This window comes from Stigmatopora nigra, chromosome 23, assembly GCF_051989575.1.
Source record: "Stigmatopora nigra isolate UIUO_SnigA chromosome 23, RoL_Snig_1.1, whole genome shotgun sequence".
In the NCBI taxonomy this organism is placed as follows: domain Eukaryota; kingdom Metazoa; phylum Chordata; class Actinopteri; order Syngnathiformes; family Syngnathidae; genus Stigmatopora; species Stigmatopora nigra.
The window spans coordinates 173,013-196,277 of record NC_135530.1 but is presented as its reverse complement, the minus strand read 5'-3'; the positions used below and the strand labels follow the sequence as shown (position 1 = coordinate 196,277).

Sequence of the window (23,265 nt, the reverse complement as noted above, 5' to 3'; positions counted from 1 at the left end):
GTAGAAAAGTGGAAAAATACTCCTTTATTGAGGTCATTTCTCGACAAAGTGAGGTAACCATTTGCATAGAACAAACAATGTGCTTTCCGGCAAATACTCCGTAAGTAGGCTCGCATCTTCCCTCTCGGGACACGGCCCCGCCTACAAATTGCGACTGGCCTTCCATCCCACTGTCAAGTCAACAGCAAACAACAACAACAACTGGTGGATTTTGGAAGCCCGTCGAGTAGGCGCGGCAACCGGCCGGCCAAGGAGTCCATTCCTACGGCGGACGCTCTTTGGCCCGACTTGCTTTCTGCGTGTAGAAGAGGATGTAGGCCTGCGCTTGACACACTTGGTCCACGGAGCACACGTTCATCTCCGAGTCGTTGCAGTGGACCCAGAAACCTGCCGGTGGGGACGCACGCACGCACGGACGGACGAATGGATTGGAGGCCACCGTATCTTGCAATGTTGGGGGAAAAAAAGGTGAGAGACTGACCTCCCGCCGAGTTGTAGCAGTAGGCCGTGTAGTGTCCCGATCCAAAGCCCCTCCCGTGATGCATGACCACGGCGGCCAGCTGGTAGAGGAAGCGCTCGGGTCGGCCGCAACAGTACGGAGCCATGTCCAGGAGCTGGTCGAAGCTCACGTGGACGCCGATTTTCTCCCGGTGGTTGCGACCCGACCACCTGAAGGGAGCGGCGCCTATTAATCTATCTCGCGGACCACACGATAGGACGGTCTTAAATCTCACCTGAAGCGTTTCAGGTGCAGCCGCAGAACCTGAGGCATGTCGTGCACCGTCAGTTGCTTTTGTGCTTGGGTGAGGAGGACCGCTTTGGAGAGGGAGCGCCGCCTTCGCGTGGCTGCCCAACAACAAGAGCCTCCCTAAAAGTTCCCCGCCGCATCGGCCCAAAAACGTGTCCGGGCGCTCGCCGGCCGGCCAGCTCACCGTTACAGTGGTCGCAGGCGTAGATGTGGCCCTCCAGCGCCTCGCTCTCCGTGAACTTGGCCAACATTTCCGTCAGGTGACAGGAGTCGCGGGCGCCGTTCCGGTGGTACCGCTCGGGGAACTCCAGCGACAGGTCCCAGAAGGGCTCCACCGTGTCGGATCGACGCCGGCAGGCCGCGCACGTCACCTGCCGCGAGCGAGCAGACGCACGGATCAGAGAGAGGACGGCCGAGGCGCCCGCCGACGGACGGGTGCGAGCGAACCTGGCTAAGGAGCTGGCCACGAAAGACGGTGTTGATCACGCCCAGGACCTGGCGGAGCAGGCGTTGGCGCGCGCCGGCGCTCTCCAGCTCCCGCTGGACCTTGTCCAGCAGCTCGCACAGGAACTCCTGCGCGTCCTGCTGGGCGTAGCCGCGGAAGGCCGGGATGAGCTGCCACACCGAGTGCAGCATGGCGAAGGGCGACACCAGCGCCCACTTGCCCGACCACATCACTCGGAACAGCGTGCGCAGCTCGTGGCACAGGGAGGCGCGCTTGGAGCCGGGCTCCGAGGCTTGGATCAGCTCCATGCTGCCCCCCCGCGAGGCGCCGCCGCTCAGGCCGGCCGTCTTCCGGGGCGGCGGTGGCGCCCCGCCGGCGGCGGACCGCCCGCCGCCGCGAGGGGCCGACGCCAGCAGCGCCTGGGCCGGTTCCAGGCGCAGAAAGCACTCCCTGAAGACGCTCAGGTGGCTCAGCACTTGCAGGACAGAGTTCATGTAGCAAGTGTTGCCCAGGTTCCTCAAACCCGTGACCCCGGGGACGACGGCGGGACGCTGCGGGACGGGCGAGCCGGCGTCCGGGGGCTCGGCGGAGGAGGAGCCACTTTGGGACGGGGCTTCGTTCCGGCCCGTCCTTTTCCCGGCCGGCGACGGGAGGGGACCCGCCACTTGGGCCTTTTCCAAAGCCGCGTGAGTCTTCCCACGTAAGCGCGCGCTCTTCCTCAGCGGGGCGTGCTCCGCTTCCTCTCCTTTGCGCCTCTTGAGCGTTGGCTTTCTCACCCGGGCCTCCCGTTTGCGCTCCCCTTCCTCCTCCTCCTCCCGCCGGCTCCGGCCGAGGCGGGTCAGGCCGGACCAGGCGCGAAAGACGCGGGCCGCCAGCGCCCGGCGACGGTGCCACAGGGCGGTGAACAGGTGGTCCTCGTCCCGCAGCCGCGAGAGGCCGCCGCCGCCGGGCGCCGGCACCGGCGCCTCGCCGGCCGAGCGGAGGACGCGCCCGCTACGGGTGGTGACTTGGTAGCGTTGGCTCTGGATGGCGGCCAGCGTGCTCCGCAGTAGCTCCAGGTCCCCCGTGGCGTTGTCGTTGAGCACGTAGTCGTCGCACAGGTAGCAGAAGACGTAGCGATGGTTGACCTCCATGGCCAGCGGGTGACGCTGGCGCTCAAAGTGGCGCAGGGCGTGCTCTCGGATGTAGCGCCCGCACGCCACGTGAGCGCAGCCCAGGCAGGCCCAGACCGACTCGCTGGTGTTGCAGTCCACGCAGTGCCACTGGCGGGGCTTGAGGACGGAGTGATCCGAGGCCAGCCGCAGGCGCCTGACGTGCTGGCAGCGGTCCATCTTGACGCCGGCTCCGTGTCAGCGCCTCACCGCGGCAGCATGCTGACCGGTGCCTGCGTGGGGGACCGCAAAAGAAGCGCCTTTAGAATTGTCACGGCCTATCGGAAGGGACGAGCCACGACGGCCGCTAGTGGCCAAAACGGCGCTCTGGCCAGGCACGCCTCAGGCTGATTTTGGGGGGCCGACACAAGAACGGCTATCACCATGGGAAATGACGTCGGCGACTGGCAACAAGTTGTCTCGCACTTTGGTCAGCAATTTGTACACGGCCGCCACGAGACAAGAGGACATTCTCCCTTGTAAAAATGCCAAAGAAAATCAACACGCGTATCGTGGACAAAACAACAACCAGGGGTGCGCTAAAGTCAGCCGACGTCAACAAGCTCGCGTGGAATGGAGCGATTTGTAAACAAACGCTCGGATAGAGTCCATAATCAAAAGCAGCGACAGAAAAGCTTCCATAGTGCAAATGTTTCAAATGAAATACGTCAACGCTATTTTCAGGTTGTCAAATGACGTACTAGTAATACAATTTGACTGACGAGGCAGCATGCTAAGCTAAGTTTAGCGGGGCTCGCTTCCGCCTCGCCTCGAGCAGCTTTGGGCTCCGGTTCGAAGCTCGCCTGCCTGGGCTCGCCGGGGCTCGTCCCGGGCTCGCTCCGAGCGGAGACCGACCGGCCGAACCGGCTCTATTCAAGCCCATAGGCCACGTACCGAGCTCGGCTTGTCCCGCACGGGGCGACGCTTAGTGCCGTGCTTTTATTAGACCTCGGAGGGGCGCCATCTTGTCAGCAGCTGTTGCGTGGTTGAGGTGGAGGTGAACGGTATGCTCGGGGTGCAAAATGGGCTCGGGGGCCTGCGCATTCTGATGACGTAACGCCAAAGACCACCCGCCCCCCGAGGAGATCGTTACACACACCACAAAATGGGACATGGCGTTTGTCTCGGTATAGTATGCGCATGAAAAACGTATGCTGAAACAAACACTTGAACTAGGGACGGAGTAAAATAGCGCCCTCTGCCAGGACCAATGCAGTACTGGAGCCCCCACCACAACAATCGCTGCTCGAATAAATTGCCGTCGTGCGGGCTACGAGTCCGGGAGGTCGAGTTCATGTTCGATTAAGGAGTCTTTCATTGAGTGACGTGCTTCAGTCAGGCTGAGGGAAATGAACAAAAAAAAAAAAACAACAACAACATGGAATAAGGAAGTCAAACAGCGCCCTCCCCCAGGATCAATGCAGTACTGCAGAGCGCCCTTCACCAGCCACACACCTGGCCCTGATTTGTAATCAAACACCTGACTCGTTTCCTGGCGTTGTCGAAGTTGGGGAGCTTTTTCTTGCCTGGATGACTTTATTTACGACGCCGTAGAATTTTTACTCTTTTCCCATTTTTTTGTGTGTGGACATAACCCAAAATCCGGACAAGGATAATCAACGGGTGCATTGACTCATCATCGGCTGCCATTACAGGCCCTAGACGTCCATCTCGTTTGAAGCAGGTAAGGTTGTCACCTAACAAACCAACGCACACACACACACACACACACACAGACACACCGACCGACAGCCCTTTCGCTTCCGCCGTCGTTATTGGACGTCTATCGCGGTCCGTTATTTTCCTAGATGGAAAAGGTGGCATGATGAATTGACCTCTTGGCCCAATATTGACGTTGCTGCCAATCAAGTGTCGGGTTCCGGGGAGGGTGATAGATGGCCCAGTTCCACCGGAGACCCGATGCCGGACGGATACGCGGCCCCCGCTTTGAAGCCCGTGCCCGGGGCCCCCCGCGTAGGGCTCCGTGTCGGGGTCCCGCTGAGCGTGGCGGCTCCCCGTCTTTTCCTGTTCAGACCGCACGTCTCGGCCAGAGCCCACGTGTTATTGCAAGACCACGGCGTCGAGGCCGGGAGGATAAAGCCATTCAGAAAATGAGACCGGACCAGTGTCGTTCGTCTTTGGAGGTTGGAACCAGAGGCCGCCGCACCCCCAGCCGAATAGAAGTTGCACCTGAGTCGGAAGAGCCAAAACGACAAAGAGCTAGCTAGCTAAACAAATGATCCACAGGACTGTGCTGAATATCCCAGTCCCATCTTAAAATCAGGACTATTTTCTTCTTGTTTTTTTTTTTTCTTTTGGAAAAGAATCACGCCGCCCCGAGTGTAATAGGGAAGGGGATGGGGATACCAAGCCATGGCGGCCACGGTGAAAATGAGGGTTGGCGGCGGCGGCTAATAGCTCTCCAAAAAGCGCGATTCCTCTCCAATCCGTTTGAGGGCTTGATGTTATGATAGGTGTCGCGTTAAAATGAGCGGGGAAAATCCCATCGCCCCCCCCCCCCCCCCCCCCCTCGGAGCGCTCGCTAGCGGCGCTGGTCGTGTTTGTCGGGCGCGCGGGAGATTAGCCGCGCCAGTGACAAGCGCGCCGTCTGATAGCGGATCCGCTCTGAATTACAGATGCGACGGCTCTTTTTTTTTTTTTTAATGGTATTTGAAATACTCGCCGCGGGCCGCCACTTCTCATTGTGGTGACACGACGAGCGTATTTGGGTGGGAGAAGCCGGCTTGGCGCTTATTTAAATGAGAGCGAGTGGCGGGAATTAAAAGCAAATCTTGTGAAAAGGACAAAAGAGAAAGGACAAATTGTAATTACTTTGATTTTTTTTCTTCTTCTTCTTCTTAGCCCTGCGTAGAGTCCATTAGAGACACTGGGCCGCCTGGCTGCCGTGTTTTGATAGCTGATTTAAAAACTAAAATGAACCCCACCCCCCCTCTTTTCTTTTCTTTCTTGTCAGATGTAGTTGCGTCAGCTGGGCCTGGGTGGCACTGTTGCCACGTCTGCCTCACTCACTCTTTTTTGTGTTTTCCTGCCACGCTGGGGACTACTAGTTACTAGTTCCTTCATTTTCCGTCACGGGGGGCTCGCCGGGGTGCTGGAGCCTATCCCGTCTTCCAATGGGCGGGGTGATCGCCCGGCCGCCTTTTCCAAAATGGCCGCCGTCGACGCCACCGCACGGCGAGGGCTAATGGGGACCGGTTTGTGTACTCGACGCGGACGGAAAGGAGCCTGCGTCTGCGTACCCGTGACCACGCTACGACGGAGGTTCTCTCTTCTTTGCCTCCCTTTTCTGGCAGTTGGTTTGAGCTCGAGCGTTTGCTTGAGCGTTTTATTCCAGGCGCGTGTTGGGTTTCCCTCCCAATCCAAAAGCTCTGCCTTCCTGCCTTCCTTCCATCCCTCCATCCATGGCCTACCCCCTGGTTTCCTGGCACATCCTCGCCTAGGCTGTAATTCCTCATTTCATTTCCTTCACTCCACTCCATTCCACTCCACTCCTCCCCACTCCAATCCCATCCCCTCCTCTAGCATCCTCACCTCTCCTTTCATTTCCTTTTCCGCAGATAAGCGTGTGTCCATCGGCGCTAGCGAGAGGATATTTATGACGACAAAAAGAGAGAGAGAAAGAGAGAGAGAGAGAGAGAATGACATACATGATGAAATAAACACACGGAGGTTACGACGGAGGTAGAAAGAGAGAAAGCCATTAAATATGTCATTTTTCACCTTGGCCGGCGCATTGTCACGGCTCAGAAGGCAGAAGAAAAGCAGCGGATGGCCATGAAATGAAATCAAAATGCGCCGGTTCATTTTCACATCCCATGTCCATTTTGAGGAGATTCTGGAGCGGGGGGGCCCGTCGCCGTCACCTTTGACCCTTTTATTGGCTTGACCGCCACGGTGAGGCGTCCCATCCGTCCGTGGCTGTTAAGGTGGCCATTGGCAAAGTTTGGAGCGTGAGACGTCGTGCCGACAAACAATTGAATTGAATTCTCCTCAAGTGGCCCGCGGCCAAAGGCGCACCTTTAATGCTCGTTTATATTCAAGGCGCTTTCTCTCCCGGCCTTTTCCCAGCATTTTGTCTTTTTTTTTGCAGCAGCAAAATATTCAGCACCTCCACTGAGCGACATAAAGAGTGCCACCTTTGACCCTGGCACCTTTCAATTACTACATGCGTGTGCGTATTGCTCACTGACTTTTACTGTGTGTGCGCGCACGTTTCTGGTTAACTTGACAATGGCCTTAAAAAAGTGTATTTTTTTTAAGGAATGTGTGTATAGCCTCATATGTGGCCAACATTTGATTCAACCTGCTTGAATGCACATTTTTAAATATGAAAAAAAAATCTTGAAGGATGTGAGATTTGATCCATTTATTGAAATTTGACGTCAAAAGGGCCACATAATGCGTCCAAATAGGCTGTCCACATGACTTTGGGTCATCGACATGGGTGGCTGCTTACTGCCCACTAGTGGACAGGAGTGGTAGAGCAGCAATCTATTGTCTATTATTTGCTTGGTCCTTTCATTACAATATGCGTGATGGATACAATACTTCAACATCATCTTAGGAGAAAATAAGCCATTTTTACGTAAGCCCCATTTTTTCCTATAGAGCTCAGTGCTGTCACGTTGTGGCCCAATGCAGTACTGCACTAACCATGCATTTGCATTCATTTAAACCTGTTTGCACAAAAGACCGTTGTTGGCAACGAAGAATTGAGTTTGGAACAACGTAAAGTTCTCCAGACTCCAGGAATAAACTCCTAAAAAAAAAAAGATGGCTGCGATAAAAGAAGCGCCTTGTCGTACGTAGCGTCGTCCGCTGGCCTCTTTTTTAGCGCCTCGGCGGCGTCATTCCCAAAGTTGACGGAGTGTGACGCCGCGTAATTGCTTCGCCGAAGCCGACGCCGTCGATATGAATAATCTGCCGGGCGCGGCGGAGCGCGGCCCCCCCGAGCCCGACGCCGGCCAGCCGGAAAAACGTATTTGCACTTTCCTTCTCGCTCGCTTGCTGGCCTGTGTGGATGTAGTGGGGGGGGGGGGGGGGGGGCAGATGAGTGACCTCCTATCAGATGAGCTCCAAGTAGGTGGGTGTGTCCAGAAAGGAAGGAAGGAAGGAAGACGGAGTCGAGTCGGAACAAAATGAACGGCGAGCCGGTTTAGACGTCCGATCCCTTTAAAGTGGCGGACGCATCGGCATCAATGGCGACCGGTGAGATTGTTGGGGGAGCGTTTAAAGAAGAACTGGATGGAAATCGGAGAAACCCACTTGACCCTTGACCTGAACACATTCAAGTTGATTTGGACGGCCGGTCTACTTTTGGCCAGCCACTTTGTCAAATTTCAAACTTTGTTGGTATTCTTATTTCTCGGTGTTTGCAGTTGCGCTCGCTACTGTGTATACAGCCTGTTTGTTTTTATCAGTGATCTCGAGGCGGGCTCCTTCTGTGTTGTTGCCTCACATTTCATCAGCCCACTTTCTTATCGCCTCCTCACACACACACACACACACACACACACACACACCGACAATGCGCGCTACTTTTCGCCGTCCGGCATTGAGGGTGAAATTTCCCCGGCGCTTGGCGTCATTTCGACTTCCCCTGGGACATTTCCCGCCAGCCAAAAGTTAGGACTTTCAGGTTAGTTCTTATTTTTTTTCTTCTTTTCCCCACCTGTGACCACCCGTTCAGCCTCCTGCCCACAGTTGGCCCCTCTGAGACGACGTCATTCCCTTCTTTACCTGAGCGAGAGGCTGTCCCACCTGCGCCCCTCTACCTCTCGCGCCCCCATCCTTTTTTTTTTTTCTTCTTTGGGCTGGCGCTCAGCCGTTACGTTCTCAAGGGAAGGGCAGACTGCTGGCGCCGTAGCAAATCAAGTGCATTGTTACGGGACAAAAGTCATCCAGAGGTTTGGTCCTCTTGGCCTTCCTCACGTGGGAGTTTTTTTTTTTTTTTTGTCTTTCCGGTGAGCCTACTTTAATGGCACTTTTAGTCAATAGATACATTTTCCATTCAATGTCTATCCACCCCAAAATGACAATGTTGCTTTTTTAAAAATGGATTTATCCGAGCTTGTGGGTAAACATTTTTTTCTTCCGACATCACGTCGTCACGCCAGCTGAAGATGAGGTCTTTCTTTTTATTTCCCCGAGATAAATGAGTTTCTGGCCCAGTCACCCCGACCAGAGGCCGACGCGCCGGCGTTTGACGCAAAAATTAAACCAACAAACTGCAATAGCGTTCACCCCGCGCTGACCCGACCCGCCGACCCCGGGGGCGCTCCGGCCGGGGTCGCGACCCCTCCAAAGGGGGGGCCCGGAGGCGTCGCGGCAGACAAAAGCCGGCCTCGTTAGGAGGACAAACGACACCTCTGCGCCGGCGACAAGTTAACCAATTGAATCCTCTCCGTCTATCGCTGTCAACGCGTGTCCGTCCGTCCAAAAGAGATGAGGTGCGTGGCGCGGTGGCCGTTTCCCAAGAAAGCGCCACCCACGTATATGGCGTCCCTCTAATAAGCCTCCATTTGCGTCCCCGCGCGCGATTTTTATCAGCCTGCCTGCCAAGAAAATGTTTGCCTTTGGAAAAAGTGGCCACGTGTAAACAAGATAAGGCGGCGGCGGCGCCAACGACACGGGCTTTGCTTGCTAATAGATGAAGAAAAAGGGGGAAAAAGGCCACTACACCGTCCACTAACTTTGGAAATCAGCGGCGGTGGAATAACGCTCAATTGCTTTGGAGTGGAACGTCAGGCCAAACTCTCTTTGCATTCCGTGTGGAATAACATACCTTGTACAGCCCACCCCAACCCCCCCCCCCCCCCCCCCCTCGCCGTCTGGCGATCTTGCGCGATTACTGGGCAAAGTGTTTTTCCAACGACTGGCGCCACCCGCGGCCACGTAAACAATAAACACGCACGTCGCCTACGTGCCGGCCTCCGCCTTTTTCCGCGCTTCCTTCGGCCCGTTTAAAAAAATCGTTGTATTATTGGGGTGTCGGGCGAGCACCCACGCCACCCCGGGGTCGACCCGACTTAGCCCGCCGCTCGCTATCCGCTCATCTGTCTGGAGCTCGCGTTACACGTAGCAAATTGTCTGTCGCTTCAAAGTGGCCCGCCGGTGATTAGGGGGGCGCTTAAGGGGGGGCGGGGGCGTGGAGAGGTGGCCGCTCCGCCATCGCCAGTCAACCCGTGAAAGAATGTCGAAGGAAGGCCCCCGGAGTTGCGCAGTTCCTTCTCTGGTTTGAAGCAAACGCTTTGAAATCCACGCCATCTCGCGCGCGTCGTGCTGCAACAAAGCCAACGAGAAGCAAAAGCCGTCTGTGTTTAGTCAGGGCGGCAAATGATTGGGAAACACATTGTTGCCAGCTCTTTTCCACTCTCTCTTGCACACCATCACTTGTGTTTGCCCGGTTAGACAAAATGGCTTGACCCCCGCCCCATATGACACACGTCAGCTGTCATCATTGCTTCTTTTCTTCTTTTGAATATGAAAGCAAAGGCGCGTGGCCTCTTTCCCACTTCCGATGGGCTTCGAGATGAAAAAAAAGCCAAGGACAAAAGTCCTCTCCGTGGAACTGGATCGGACGCGGAGACATAGCACATACATGCACTGCTCTGTTTAGGAGCCCGCCCCCAGTGGCCATTTCCGGCACTGCGGCACTTCAAAAGCCCTTTTACGAGGCGCCGGTCGCGGCCCGCAGTCGCCGACGCCTCGCGGAGAAATCGGAAAGGTACAAAAGCCACCACGCTGGCTTGACTTGCTCCGTACGACATCGGAGACGGCGGCGTTCCGACGCGTCTTCATCCAAGCGCCGCTCGGCGCAGGTGTAGTGAAACATCATTACCGGCGGCAAGGAGAAAAAAGAGAAAAAAGGAGGCGGCCGGGCCTTTCGTAAATGACTTCGCCAGTCGCCGCCGCCTCCTCCTCCTCCTCCTCTTCTATCGGCAAACGTCGGCGATGATCTGGCGTGCGAAACGCTCCCATTCAATTACCTTCTCTTTCTCATTCATGTCGTAATTGAGTCGCTTCAGAGGCCTGCGGGCGCAGCGCTAAATGGCGCAATGGTGACGCAGATTGGCCATTAGTCGGGCGTGGAGTGCGCTCCTCCTCGCCCTGACTCTTACGCTCGTTAAAGCCACCCCCCCCCCCCATCCGTTCCACAGCGATGGCAAAAAAAATGGCCGTGGCGTATTTAATTGTTGATTTGCGAAGACGCGATCATCTGGAGGTGAGCTGAGCGCCGCCGCCGCCGCCATTGTCTCCGTCGAACGCCAGTTGAAATAAGCCTCCCTCTTAAGTTATTCATAGAAGTGCTGATTGCGGGCGCTCGTCAAGGCTGCGCGCGCTTGTTATTGTGGAGTAATTAGGGCAGTCGCGGCGTCGCTACCACCACCTCGCCGGGGTCACTTCAATCCTTCCTCTCCTCGGCGGGATTGCCATCGGGAGAGCCGGCCCCTTCTTATCCGCTCCAATTAATCGCGCGTCCCGGTTGCAATTATTCAAAGCCGGTCGGCGCGAAGCGGCCTTGGCGCGCGGTACTCCGAACGTCGTGTCGGCCACAAAAGTCGCGCAAATAAAATAAGTCGGAGCCTTTGAGCTCGGCAAAAGTGTGGTTTCGTAACTGGCCGGCGACACAGGCCCGCCGGCCGTGTCGTCGAGCGACGGCAATCATCAGATAAAACGGCGGCGCCGGGTTCATCTGCCGCTCTTCTCGGAGTTGCTTTTTTTCCCCGTCGAAACCCTCCGGGAAAGCACCGGCGACAACGTGGCCGTCAAAGATAGCGAGCCCGCCATTGACGGGGCGCGCGCCTCCAGACGGACGGACGGACGGACGGACGGACGAAGGGCCGGCCGCGCGCACGCTTTGTAAATAGTCTAATCTATATGGTAATAGTGTTGTAGGCTACACGGGCGGAATGGGAAGCTGATAACATTGTGACTAGAGGCCTTCCATGGTAATTGTTATCAAAGGTTATTTGGGATGACACGGGCGCCATTGGCCGCCCGCGCTTATTTACGATATGAATTATGATAACCGCCGACGCCGCCCGGCCGGCAGATACGATAAATGGCGATGGCTAATCACGCCGCTTTGTTCTGCCTTGATTTGACCGGGCTTTTTATCGAAGAATACGCAAGCACGTCGGTGGCCGAGAGCGCCGTCGCTCCCACCATTTAGCGCCTTTCCACCCTGACGTTTTCATTTCGTTGGCCTTTTTAAACCCGTTTCACGTACATGGAGCGTCCAATGCGTTTGGACCGATCCGTTTTTTTTCTTCTCCAGAATAAACGATCGAAGCACAAATTCAGTATGAAAGAATCTCGCCGTACGAGGAGGCCAAGATCATTTAAAGAGCAAAAATGCGTACGAGTGGACTTTTTTATTTTTTTTTTGATTTCTTCTGTCACGGCAAAGACGAGAGGACGCGCCAGTCGGTGGATGAAAGGCAGAATTATCCCGCCGACAAGGACGAGGTGAAGGACTTCACAAGAAGACAAATTCTACGGCGCCCGGCCGAGATTAGCGGGCGATACTGACAATGTGGGAAGCTTTTCTTTCTTTCTTTCTTTCTTTCTTTCTTTTTTTCTTTTTTTTTAAAGATGAGACGCGATGTGTACTTTTTGGCAAGAACATCCCGCGTGGGCTGGCGAGCGCTTAATCTGCCTTGACGCCGTCTTCATTTGAATAAAGATGCTGTCAGGGCCCACACGGAGGGGGGAGGGAGGGAGGCATGGGGGAGGGAGGGATGGAGGGAGGGCGGGAGATTTGTGGCTACTTCCCACCTGAGGAGAAAAGAGATGGATGATTAAAAAACTTCTTTTCTTTGGCCCCAAGTAGCAACTTTTGGGAAAGAAAGGCCCACACGCCGTATCAGCCGGGCCCGGTCTTCTCGGGGCCGGTCGGCGGTTTGCGCGACCGCATTGTGCCGCGGCGCCAAACGCCTCGCGTCCGGATTTGTCCGCTTGCGTGTAAAGGCGGGCGTCCATTCACCCAAACTAATACCAACGGCGGTGGCGGCGGCAGTGGCGGCGGCAGTGGCGGCGGCGCGTAAGCCCCCGACCAACGTTTTGTCCTAATCTGTGGCGATTGGGCGGCCGGACGGCGATAACGGCTCCGTTTCTCATCCACCCTCGACTTCCTTTTTGCGATTTAGCGGTGGGAGAAAATGATTTTGCGCCTCCCGCCCCCCGCCGGGGAGAAAAACAACTTTTGAAAGGGCCCACGTCGTCGTCCTCTCCCTCTCCCTTTGCCACGGTGGAAAGCAGTTGTTGGGCCCGCCTTTTCTCTTCAACTTCTTTGGAGTACACCAGTGGTGCTCTGAAGGCCTCCCTCCGAAGGTGCTGCGCTGAAAATGTCCTCCTTTCAAAACAGTACTCTGTCCAATTCTCCTTTTTAAAAGCTTCAGAGAGATGGCCAAGCCCTCAAAAAAACCATCCTAGCACATCCCTTTTGTTCTTGTTGGGACGATAAGTTTGCGGAGAAAGAAGGCAGAGTTGGCCAGAGCGCTTCTCCTCCTTCCGCGTCTTTATCTTCCCAACGTGGCCCACAAAGACGTCTCACGGGAGCCTTCCAAAAGCGCCATTATGCCCGGAACAATTGGTGAAAAGAGAGGCAAAAGAGAGGCTGCCCATGCCTCTCAACATCAATGGGCCACAATCTTAATCAATTTGGGCTCTTTGAAGGCCACAGCAAGTCGGCGGCGGCGGCGGCGGCGCAGGTTAAGGAGGAACTTGGAGGAGCTCGGAGGAGGGACAAGGCACCCCCAAAACACTTGGCGCACCATTAGCATAAAGCGATAGCGCTATCACAAGCGGGCCGTCGCCGTGACCCCCAAGCTTCTCCCCGTCCCCCCAGTGAGGAGGACTTATCTGGGATGTGCAGAGGCCTCGCCGCTCTCCTAAGGAAGAAGGTGGAGGGCGGTGGGGGGTAACGACGTTTGCCACGGCGCCGCGGGGGGGGGGGGGATTATGTCATTGGACGTGTCCTCTAAGAACGCCTCCGGAATCGAAACGATAATAACCATCAACTTTATTCCCGTCGAACGGGCGGCCCGTAAAAAGAGAAGAAATCCGTCTTCCCGGTAACCTTGGCAACCGCACACACGGAAACAAAAAAACACACAGACGTCACCTGGAACGGACGCCGAGCGGCTAATTAAAGTGCGAGTGGAATTTAAAAAAAAAACAGCTAAGAAACGAAGCCAACTATCGTTTCGTGGTCAACTATGAGAAAGTGGACTTTCTGTCTCCCGGGAGGACATCATCGGATGCTTTTTGCCCAACACGGGCCAGCGTTGAAGGCCAGCGTTTGAACCAGCTGCTCTTTCCCTCCCTCGTGTGAGTCTGTCGGCTGGCTCACGTCGTCTGTTTGTGCGTGAACGTCGTCCCCATGACTTTAGACGTACGTGACATAGCACTTGTCCTGTTTACTGCTAGTTAACTTAGCCTTTTTTTTCCAATTCCAGCAAAAGGAAGGAAAAGGAAGCCAAACGCCGGGCGCACCTGTCCCATTTCCGCCGCCCCCGCCAACGGCGCCGCCGCACCTGTCCCGGTTCCTCCCAAAGTGACAAAAGCGTCGGCATGGACGACACAATGGCCACACATTTCTTGAAGGTAAGACACTTTGTCAAGCGCTTAGCGCGCACGTATCACTTTTTCACCATTATGATGCAAATGATAAGAGGCGAGCGCTTCCGTTGGCCGCACCTGCGGCAGCGTCGGTGATGGCGACGTATGGCTTTTGTTTGAGCCGATGGGATCTGCGGCGACGGCGTGTTTACCCGCCGCCTTATCTCTCGGTGGAACCTCCGTCACGGCCGGCGGAGGAGAGTAACCAGCGCGCCTTTTTTTTTTGCGCCGTGTTTTCCTTTTCTTTCCGAGGCGGGCCTTTTGTGTGCGTATGCTAATGGGCCCGCTAACACCCTTTCACACTGTTTGTTTGGCAAAATGATGCAACTTGCCAGACATCCCCGCTTTTTTTTTTCTCTTTTTTTCCGCTGACGTTCACGTTTTTCCCCCATCTCTTTCTTTTTCTCCCCGTCGGAGGATGTGGGAGTGGGCTTTGGGGGGGGGGCTTTCTGGGGCGCTATCCACAAAGGTTTTGTCATCAATGCGCCGCTGACAATAGCCACAAAAACATTAAAGGGAGAAAAGATGTGTTTCTGTGTTAAACAATTAGTGCTGCGGCATTAGCGGCGATCAGAGGGGAGACAAAAGGAGGGGCTTTACCCCGCCACCCCCACACAAAGGCGCCAATACAAATGCGCCCGGCCCCGCCCGGCCCCGCCGCTTCTTCCACCGGCAGCCCGTCCGACTGGCCGTCGGGCCGGCTCTGCGTTCCCGGACCAAATCCAAAATCTGGGAAAAGAAGGCCCATATCAAAACATGTATACTAGGGATGTCCCAAATGCGACAATTTGACTTGACTTTAAGTGAAGCATCATTGATAAGTGAATCATGTTGAAGAAGGAAAAAAAAAAAAAATATTGATTCTGCGTGGCCCCCCACGTCCAACTGCGTTGACCCTTAACCTAGCAGTAAATAGGTGAGCTATGAAGAGTTTTGACCACTTTTGACAGCCATTCATTTCAAGCCATCGGTTCATTGGTCGGAGCGGATTGGACGTCGCCGGGTCGAATAATCACCCCCTCCAAGGAGACGAATGCTTCTGAGGCGTCAGAGCACGCGGCACAGGACCCCACCCCCCCCTTTCCTCCCGCCCCGTCGGCGTCTGGTGTACGCGCACGTCAATGGCGGCAGTGTTTGAGCGCCACTTAACCCCGTGACCGTCGGTGGAATGAGCCCCTTCAGAACGGAGCGCTGGGACTGTGGCCCCCCGCCGCGACCGCGGTGTGGGTTACGGCCCCGGGAGGGGTCCGGCCGGGTGGGCGGGGCGTGTGTGCGGTGCGGGAGCGGGCGCAGGAGCGGGCGCAGGAGCGGGCGCCTTTTGCGCGCTTCCGCACCAAAAAATGGACCTTTTCAATAAAAACTAAACTAAAATCAAAAATGGAAGAAAGAGAAAATACTTTGATGGTGTCAAAGGGAGTGCCGCACGCACGCACGCCGTATTTTGTCTCCATTTGAGAAAAGTGGAAGGGGGCACAGCTGGCTGTTTAGACTGGGCCCCCGCGTCCCGGCATCCCGGCGGCGCCCCCCCCCCCCCCCCCCCCCCCCTGAACGCTGCCTCCGTCTACCTGCATGAGGGAGGAAGTGGCCGCTGTTCCCACTTTCAAGGCAGGAAGTGTTTGATTCCTCCGCTTGAAGAAAGCTTCATCAAAAGTGCTGACTGACGAGACGGCCACCCCCCCCTTTCATTCATAGGACCACCTTTCATTCCATTCACACAAAAAAAAACACATTAACCGTGTGCGTGCGTGCGTGCGTGTGGCAGGTGTTGCGTTGCCATCTGATGAAAGCGTTTTGTGTAAAAGGCCACACGCCTCAATGCTGGCCAATTTGCCACTATTCTACTTTTGTCCCTTTTTTTCCTAAATCTGCGGGCCAGATGTGGCACCCGGGCCGCCACTTGGACACCTGTGACCTATTTCAAATGTGGACCATCAAAGTGCAAACTTTTGACCATTGAAGAGTGAACAAGCGCCTCAAAGAAATTGAAGCATGTGACATATGAAGGAAGATGTAGCATCTCCGAATACTAGGCATGAATTTAACAGGGCTGGGCAGACTAAAAAAGGCCAAAAGTCAGTGTTTTGGTTTCAACTTCTAAAGAGCAAAGTTATGCACAATACTAAGTGTCCTGCGACTGCAATCAGTGGATTGGCATCAGCTGCCGCTGGTTTCAGCACAACCCCCGCTGCTTCAAAGTTGGTCAGCTCGGTCGGTGTGGGAAGATGGCTTGAGCCAAAAGCGTCTCCCTCCCTCCCTCCCTCCCTCCCTCCCTCCCTCCTCACCCATGTTGGCCCAACCCCCGTCCATTCAACTTTTTTCACCTATGTTTGTGTCTTTGCCTGGTATATACTGTCAAGAGCCAATTCAAGACTTTTTTTGGACCTATTTCAAACATGGGCCATCAAAGTGCAAGCTTTGGACCATTTTCACCCATTTTAGAGCACCTAGGTTGAATGATATTTCACCCATTTCATTCTACATAGCTGTATGTGATGCCAATAAAGGCTTTTGATTTGATATGGAGTCGTCACATCCCATAATAATAGGCTTTCATTTCAAACAATTTCACAAAATGTAGCTTTCCATAAAGAGCAATACTAGTGTGCCGCGAGTGCAATCAGTGGATTGGAGTCAGGTGCTTCTCTTGCGGCCCAACCCCCGTTGCTTCAAGTTGGTCAGTCAGCTCGCTCGCTTCTGGATGACGGCTTGAGGCAAAAGCGTCTCCCTCCTCACCCCACCCCCGTTGGCCCAACCCCCATCCATTCAACTTTTTCACCTATGTATGTGCCTTTGCCAGCCCTGCCCGCTATCAACTGTCAAGAGCCAATTCAAGACAGCTTTTTTGACCTATTTCATACGTAGGCCGTCAAGTGACCATTTTGACTCATTGGAGAGCACCTTTGTTGAATGATATTTCACCCATTTCATTATACATAGCTGTGTGTGATGACAATAAAGGCATTGGATTTGATTTAAAGACCTAGCATCCCATGAGACTAGGCTTTCAATTCAAGCTATCCCACAAAATGTAGCTTTCCATTAAAGTCCGCCTGCAATACTAAGTGTCCTGCGAGTGCAATCAGTGGATTGGCGTCAGGTGCTCCTGGTAACAGCACATCCCCCCGTGGCTTCAAGTCGGTCAGCTCGGTCGGTGCACTTTTCACTTTCCATCTTCAGCTGTTGTTTTTCTTGGAAGGAAGCCGGCCCCATTGGCCAAACGATTGGTTGGCCAGACCAGAGTGAACGGGACGGGAGAGGGGGTTCCCGGCTCGTGTTGGGGCGAACTCTCTCGTGGAAAAGTTAGGAAATAGGACGGGCCCCTTTTGACACAATGAACTCCCTTTTTTATGTCTGTCGTCACTGGTAATTGGATGCAAAGTGTTTGTTATCCGGCTCGGTCGGCGTCATTTGAGGGCGCTTTTGATATTTGAATGTGGGGCGGCGGGGGCGGCGGGGGCGGCGGGGACGGCGGGGACGGCTCCCGGGCAACGTGCGGCGCCCCGGATAGACCGTGGGCCCGCGTGCTCGGGCTGGCTTTCTATCGCCAGAGTGCAGGCTGCAAATGGTATCTCTCACCTGGACGTCCGGGGGCCGCGGGATGGGCAAAAAGACCTCCTTTCATTCAGTCGTAAATTTGTTTGTCGTTGAGGGCAAAACTCTGACGACTTTGACGCGGCGGGCGGTCACAAACGGGTCAAAGTTTGCATCCGAGTGGCCCGGCTGGACCGCTCCGTCGGCACAGGTAGATAAACGGAGCGCGGGTCAACGTGAGGTCGCATTCCTTCCTCGGTCCGCTCGACTGCGCCCTCCCGCTTCCCACCGTTGGACGTCCCGGGGCCTGCCAATCCCTCTCGACCAATGAGCGTTGGACTTTGCGGCGACAACCTTTGGCGCGGGGACTCCTCCCCCTTGCACAAAATGGAAATGGCTTAGCGTTATCTGCGTCGCCACGGCAACCATCTGGCCGCGGAGGAGAAATGAGTTGGGAACGGGCGCGGATTAAAGGTGATCCCGCCGACGGCCCGTCAATCAAAAGTGGCCTTCCTGGAAAATGAAGGTGGCTTTTGATTGACGCCGTAAAAAGCCCCTTTCGCCTCTTAGAAACAAACCAGACGACGGGCGCGTTTGGGCCTCCGCTTCAAACCCATCGGACGTCTTTGGCCGTCGACGGTGCGCCCACGGACAAGTTAACGAGTGATCTCCCCGCAGCTGGCCGCCTCCATATCGATTGACTGATTGCACTTGTTTTCATGTCAGTGGCTTGACCGTTGACGAAAACAATATTTTTTGGCAGCCAATGTAGTATACTACGTGATATTGAAACAATCTGGCTGTACTTGGAAGGCATTTTGTTGTACAAGCCATTCTGGAAGCTAGCATTTGGTACGCATGAAATATTCTCATGCATTGCCATTATGACTGATATTATTGTTATTATTGTTTTCAGATATATATGTGCAGCAGCAGAGATGAGGATTTTGTCGCCTCCTACACGGGGCCACCCACTCGTGGATTATTCTGCTCATGGTCTGTGTGTGTGTGTGTGTTGTTTGACATGGACACCCCCCCCCCCCCCTCGTCCCCACCACCACCCCATCCTTCTCATTGGACATGATCCATCTGATGGTTGCCAGGATACCAGAAAAAAAGTGAGTACAAAAAATGATGAGATGTCATGGAAGAAGCTCATATATAGTGTTGATGAATGATGTTTTTAACATAATAGAGGCTTTTTTGGGGGGTAGGGGGGGGGGTTGTGAATGTTGATGGTTAGTTTGGGTGACGGCAGGTCGATGCACTTCCTTTCAGGTTGAAATTGACACACTAATTATGGGCTGCAAGACTGTTGGGAGAGATTAGGCCACATTGCCCCCCGCCCCACATTGCCCCCCCCCCCATCCACTATTTTGATCAGATCCCACCCTCTTCTCCTCTCTTCTTTTTTCTTCTCTTTTGGCTGCAATGCTAAACAGCATTCCTGCAAGTGCTCGTGCTCGTGGCCCCCGTGCAATAAATGCGTGCTGAAAGGCTGATAATGTGCACGCAGCTGATAAGGATTCATTGTGAGGCATCCTGCAGCCCCCCCCCTCCCCTGCACCCCCTTTTTGGCACTTCTTTCTCAATCAGCGCCTCTGATCCCGCCTGAGGAGACGTGCATGAGCTGATAAGAGAGGCGTGCGCGTGCACCCGTCCTAATATTTCACACCCCCAATAAATACTAATGCACCCTCCTCCAAAAAAAAATAAAAAAAGATGGGAGAATTAAAGGGAAGCGGCGTGGGGGAGGGAGCAAAATGTGGATCTCTCATCTTGATTTTTCAACATAAAAAAAAAAAAACCAAGAAAGACGATTAGAAAAATGTTGTGCTTGATTTCAATCTTATTTTAATAAGTGCATGTGGAATTTATTTGACATTTATTTCCCAATCTTATTTGATTGTACGTATTATTTTTTTCTAATGTATTGCGCGTGCAGTGCACGAGGCCCCTCCCATGCACTTAAATGCCTTTAAAGGAATTGTACAATCATGATTGCTTCTAATCCCCTTCTAACTAGGATATGTATTTTCATATTATTCCAACAATTCAATTTCAAGTCAGATGTTAATCTTTTAATATATTTCCCTTAAAGTGTATTTTCTCCCATTTTAAATTCATTCCATTTGTATTTTTTATTGCACTCATCTACATTAACATGATTTACTGATAATTAATTGCATTTATTTTTTTGGGATTATTCTTTACAGTACGTGCCAATAAGATGAAATATTCATGATGCAGCCTCCTCTGTTCAATGGATGTTTTTTTTTAATTATTTGACTAATAGGCTTTTATTCAATCTTGTTTTTTTTCCTTGTTTTTTTTTTCCCTAACACGACCCTCCCCAATATTTTTCGGCACGATTGCCTACATTGTGTTCCTTTACTACTTGTCCATGACAGGAAGTAACGCCGAAAATAAAAAAACGAAATAAGAAGAGGGACGAGCCGTTTGATGCTATTTTTAAAAACGGGCTCATTCTTATTGTATAAAAGAAGGTATTAATTTGTCAGGGTGCGCCTTTCTATTTCTATGAAATGAAGTGAAGCCACGCAGACGCCACCGAAGGCCGGCTTCATGCTAAATATGACGTCGAAATTCCGTGCGGAGCTTTTGCAATCAGCCCGACGCGCAAAATGTGAAATTCTTTGACGTGCATTTGATTGCGAGGAATTTGAAAATAACCCTATTTAAAAGGTCAAATGTCCCTTGAACGAGATTGCTCTTTTTACAACGGCTTGACTGGGATTATTATTCATGTTGTAACTCTAAATGTACGAAATTGTAGTGGCCCACAGCGAAAATATTGTGGAATATTTCAAAAATAAATATAGGCAACATATTAATAGACAAGCGCTTGCAATATTCCAATGCAAACGTTACTCTTTATTACGTCATTTAATAAAAAAAAACGTCAGCACGTTGAAATGCGCTCGAACGAAAAACATCCAAATGACACAATATTCCGAAAATGCTATTTGACGTCACGGATTTGTTTGTTTGTTGGAGCCAATCAGCCGCCCGCCCCCTTGCCTCCCACTGTCCTCAAATAAAAAAACACGGCAAACGGATAAATCAAGATAAATAAAGACACCAGAGGTTGAATCAAATCAGGGAATTACATTTCGAGAGGAGGAAAAATAAGGACAAAACGCCGTGTAAAATATTACATTTCAAACGTATATAATGAAAGAGAAAGAAAAGCAATGAATAAATAAATCAGAGACAAGGAAGAAATGGCAGAAAAGAGTATAAAAGGCGGTAGATTGGAATGATTTGTTTTTTCTTTCTTTTAGTGAAAACGAAATGAACGAGGAGGGAAATGTTGTTGAAGTGTCGCCTTAAGTCCCAGAAGCGCATGCGTGTGTGTGTGAGCGCGAGCGCGTGGACGCCTCGCCTCACCTCCGATCCAATCCGAGTCCGTGTCTTTGTGCGGGCATCCTCGCTTCGCTTCGTTTCGGCTCGTCTTGGGTCAGGTCACTGCTCATCCCCGCAAGACAACAAGGTCGGTAAATATTGCATCCATTTCCTTTCCTCATAAACACCATGACGTCATTCCTGGCTCACGTGTGTGTGTGTGTGTGTGTGTGTGTGTGTGTGTGTGTGTGTGTGTGTGTGTGTGTGTGTCCAATCTCGTCGCCCTCTGAATGCAATGATAATGAATAATCTTAACGATGACATAGCCCGGTACGTCGGTGATGTCACACACATTTGGAGAAAATTACAAGGTCAATTCGGTTAGCGCACAAGTAGCAAAAGGAGGAAATAGAGGAGGTTCTTTTGCATCTTTTTTTTTTTTTTTTTGCTTACCTGTTTTCGGACGAGCTGCTTTTTTTATGTTGCCTTCTCGCTGGCTCGCTCGATCTCACTGCCGTCCGTCCGTCCGTCCGTCCGTCCGTCCGCACGCGTCCATTTTGTGGCAGGCGAGGCGAGTCTCCGTCCACTCTTTGTCCCCGGCGACGAGCATGGCGTGTGTCGTCCAATCCAAAAGTCATTCTCTACTCGACTGTGGGGGCCATGAGATCGGGGGAAAATACGTTTGAAAAGGAAACGTTTTTTTTTCATTCAGTCGAGGAGAATTAAAAAAAAAGAGTCTTTCCCTGTAGGTTGCTTCCAAGAAAGCAGCAAAAAAATCTCTTGCGTCCCTTGAATTTTCTTTAGAAAAATGTTAAAATAAAATAAAAAAATCCTCTTTCATCATCAGCAGAGCTTGACAATAATAACAGCCTTTGTCCATTTGTATGCTCAATGCAATTGCAGCAATTCCCGGCCACTTCCAAATAATGTTGTTCTCCAAATTGAAATCACCACCCTGTGGATTAAATATGTACATTTATAACGTTGATATTTGACGTCGTTTGGCTTCTAATTGGGATTTCTCTGCAGCTTTCATTTTCAATCAACTGCAACACAAAAAGGATCTCGTGTGTGTGTGTGTGTTTGTACGAGTGTGCGTGTGTGTTTAAAACCGGTGGATTATTTCTGGCAGCCAGGGATGAAATGTTGCAGATCTTGTAGACTGTGGTGGATGTTGGAAAATAAAATCGACGTCAGATTACAATGTCAAGTGTCCTACTAGAAGCATCTTTCATTTTGCTTGAAGGAAAAAAAATGGAATCATTTGCCAAGGAAATCATTGAGATTAGACCAGGAAAGAAAAGCAAACTGAATCCAATCCGCTTTCAAATGGGCTTCCATTCTGTGAAAATTCACCCGCTGCAAACTGGGGCTTCCTTTTAAATTTGGGGATGGCAACGCACACACACACCTTACGTTCTAGGCGACAAGGCCGCAATCATTTTGGGGTGTCGTGAGGGCCGTCCAAGTGTCAATGGTGGCTCACGTGAGTGACGGTGCTGCCTCCAATATGGATGGACTTTGTTTGGGGTTTGCACCCAATGCCACACAAAATGTTTGGATGTTTTAATCTTTTACTTTCAGATTTATTTCCCCACCTCCCAAAAAAATCTTTGGATTTTTTTTATTTTTTGAAGGGAAAAATCGAATATCTACATAAAATTGGATGACATACTTTTGATGGATATTCCCAGTCAATCATAGTTTGTATTGAAAAATCGAATTTGGTATTTGTGCTCATTTTCTTTGCAAAAGATGAGAGAGAGAGAGCATTTTCAAAGGTTCACAAATGGCTTTTTGCCAAGTGAGCTGTTTTTCGTGCAGTTTGTTGACACTAAACATAACAAATGTGCAGAATCGGCTGGCCTATAATAAAAAAAAATGATTTGTGTTTTAGTGAAAGAAAAATCCAATTTGAAATGTATACATTGTGATTTGAATTGAAATGAACAAACGAAAGAATATCCCCCTTTTTTGCCATTCTCCAATTTGCACAAAAGTTTTTCTCCCCTTTATTTTGGCTGAGTGGCTGGCCCACCATGCACGTGTTTGAACCCAATAGCCAATGTGCCTTACCGTCAGGGGACGCAACGGTGCAGAGGCGCGAATGCGCATGCGCCCCTTTTTTCCCTTTTTTTGCCTGCCCCATGTTGACTTTGACTTTTTCCTCCTCCTCCTCCTCCTCCTCCTCCTCCTCCTCCTCCTCCTCCTCCTCCTCCTCCTCCTCCTCCTCCTCCTCTTCGTCGTTGTTTGGGTTTTCATTGGCCTTGTGTCACATCTCCCTTCAAACGTGCCCAAAGATCGCCAATTCAATTACAAGTAGTACAGGTTGGCCCACTCCCCCACGCTAGGCCGGGCGACGCACCCCCCCCCCCCCC

The 23,265-nt window shown here is 52.5% G+C and overlaps 1 protein-coding gene and 1 long non-coding RNA gene across 3 annotated transcripts; both read right to left on the bottom strand.

The window, feature by feature from the left end:
• Positions 1–5: 5 nt before the first annotated feature.
• Positions 6–3,542, bottom strand: usp44 (ubiquitin specific peptidase 44). Its single transcript, XM_077709276.1, has 6 exons — positions 3,239–3,542; positions 1,196–2,577; positions 933–1,119; positions 735–846; positions 482–669; positions 6–387 (listed from the first exon to the last, which is right to left on the bottom strand). The coding sequence occupies exons 2-6, from the start codon at positions 2,522–2,524 to the stop codon at positions 263–265; spliced, it is 1,941 nt and encodes a 646-aa protein (XP_077565402.1). The 5' UTR covers positions 2,525–2,577; positions 3,239–3,542; the 3' UTR covers positions 6–262.
• A 16,830-nt stretch (positions 3,543–20,372) lies between these two features.
• LOC144181039 (uncharacterized) lies at positions 20,373–23,052 on the bottom strand. 2 transcript variants are annotated; one of them, XR_013324600.1, is made up of 3 exons: positions 22,964–23,052; positions 21,341–21,842; positions 20,373–21,010 (listed from the first exon to the last, which is right to left on the bottom strand). It is a non-coding gene; the product is annotated as an uncharacterized LOC144181039 (long non-coding RNA). The 2 variants fall into 2 exon arrangements; XR_013324599.1 differs by having other exon boundaries at positions 21,341–23,048.
• Between the last annotated feature and the right edge of the window lie 213 nt (positions 23,053–23,265).

Excerpts from the sequence above, each read along its gene's own strand:
- usp44 (XM_077709276.1), bottom strand. The coding sequence starts at position 2,524 with ATGGACCGCTGCCAGCACGTCAGGCGCCTGCGGCTGGCCTCGGATCAC. Across the intron at positions 670-734 it reads CTGCACCTGAAACGCTTCAG|GTGGTCGGGTCGCAACCACC; the intron begins GTGAGATTTAAG and ends CGCTCCCTTCAG. Across the intron at positions 388-481 it reads CTGCTACAACTCGGCGGGAG|GTTTCTGGGTCCACTGCAAC; the intron begins GTCAGTCTCTCA and ends CCCCACCGGCAG.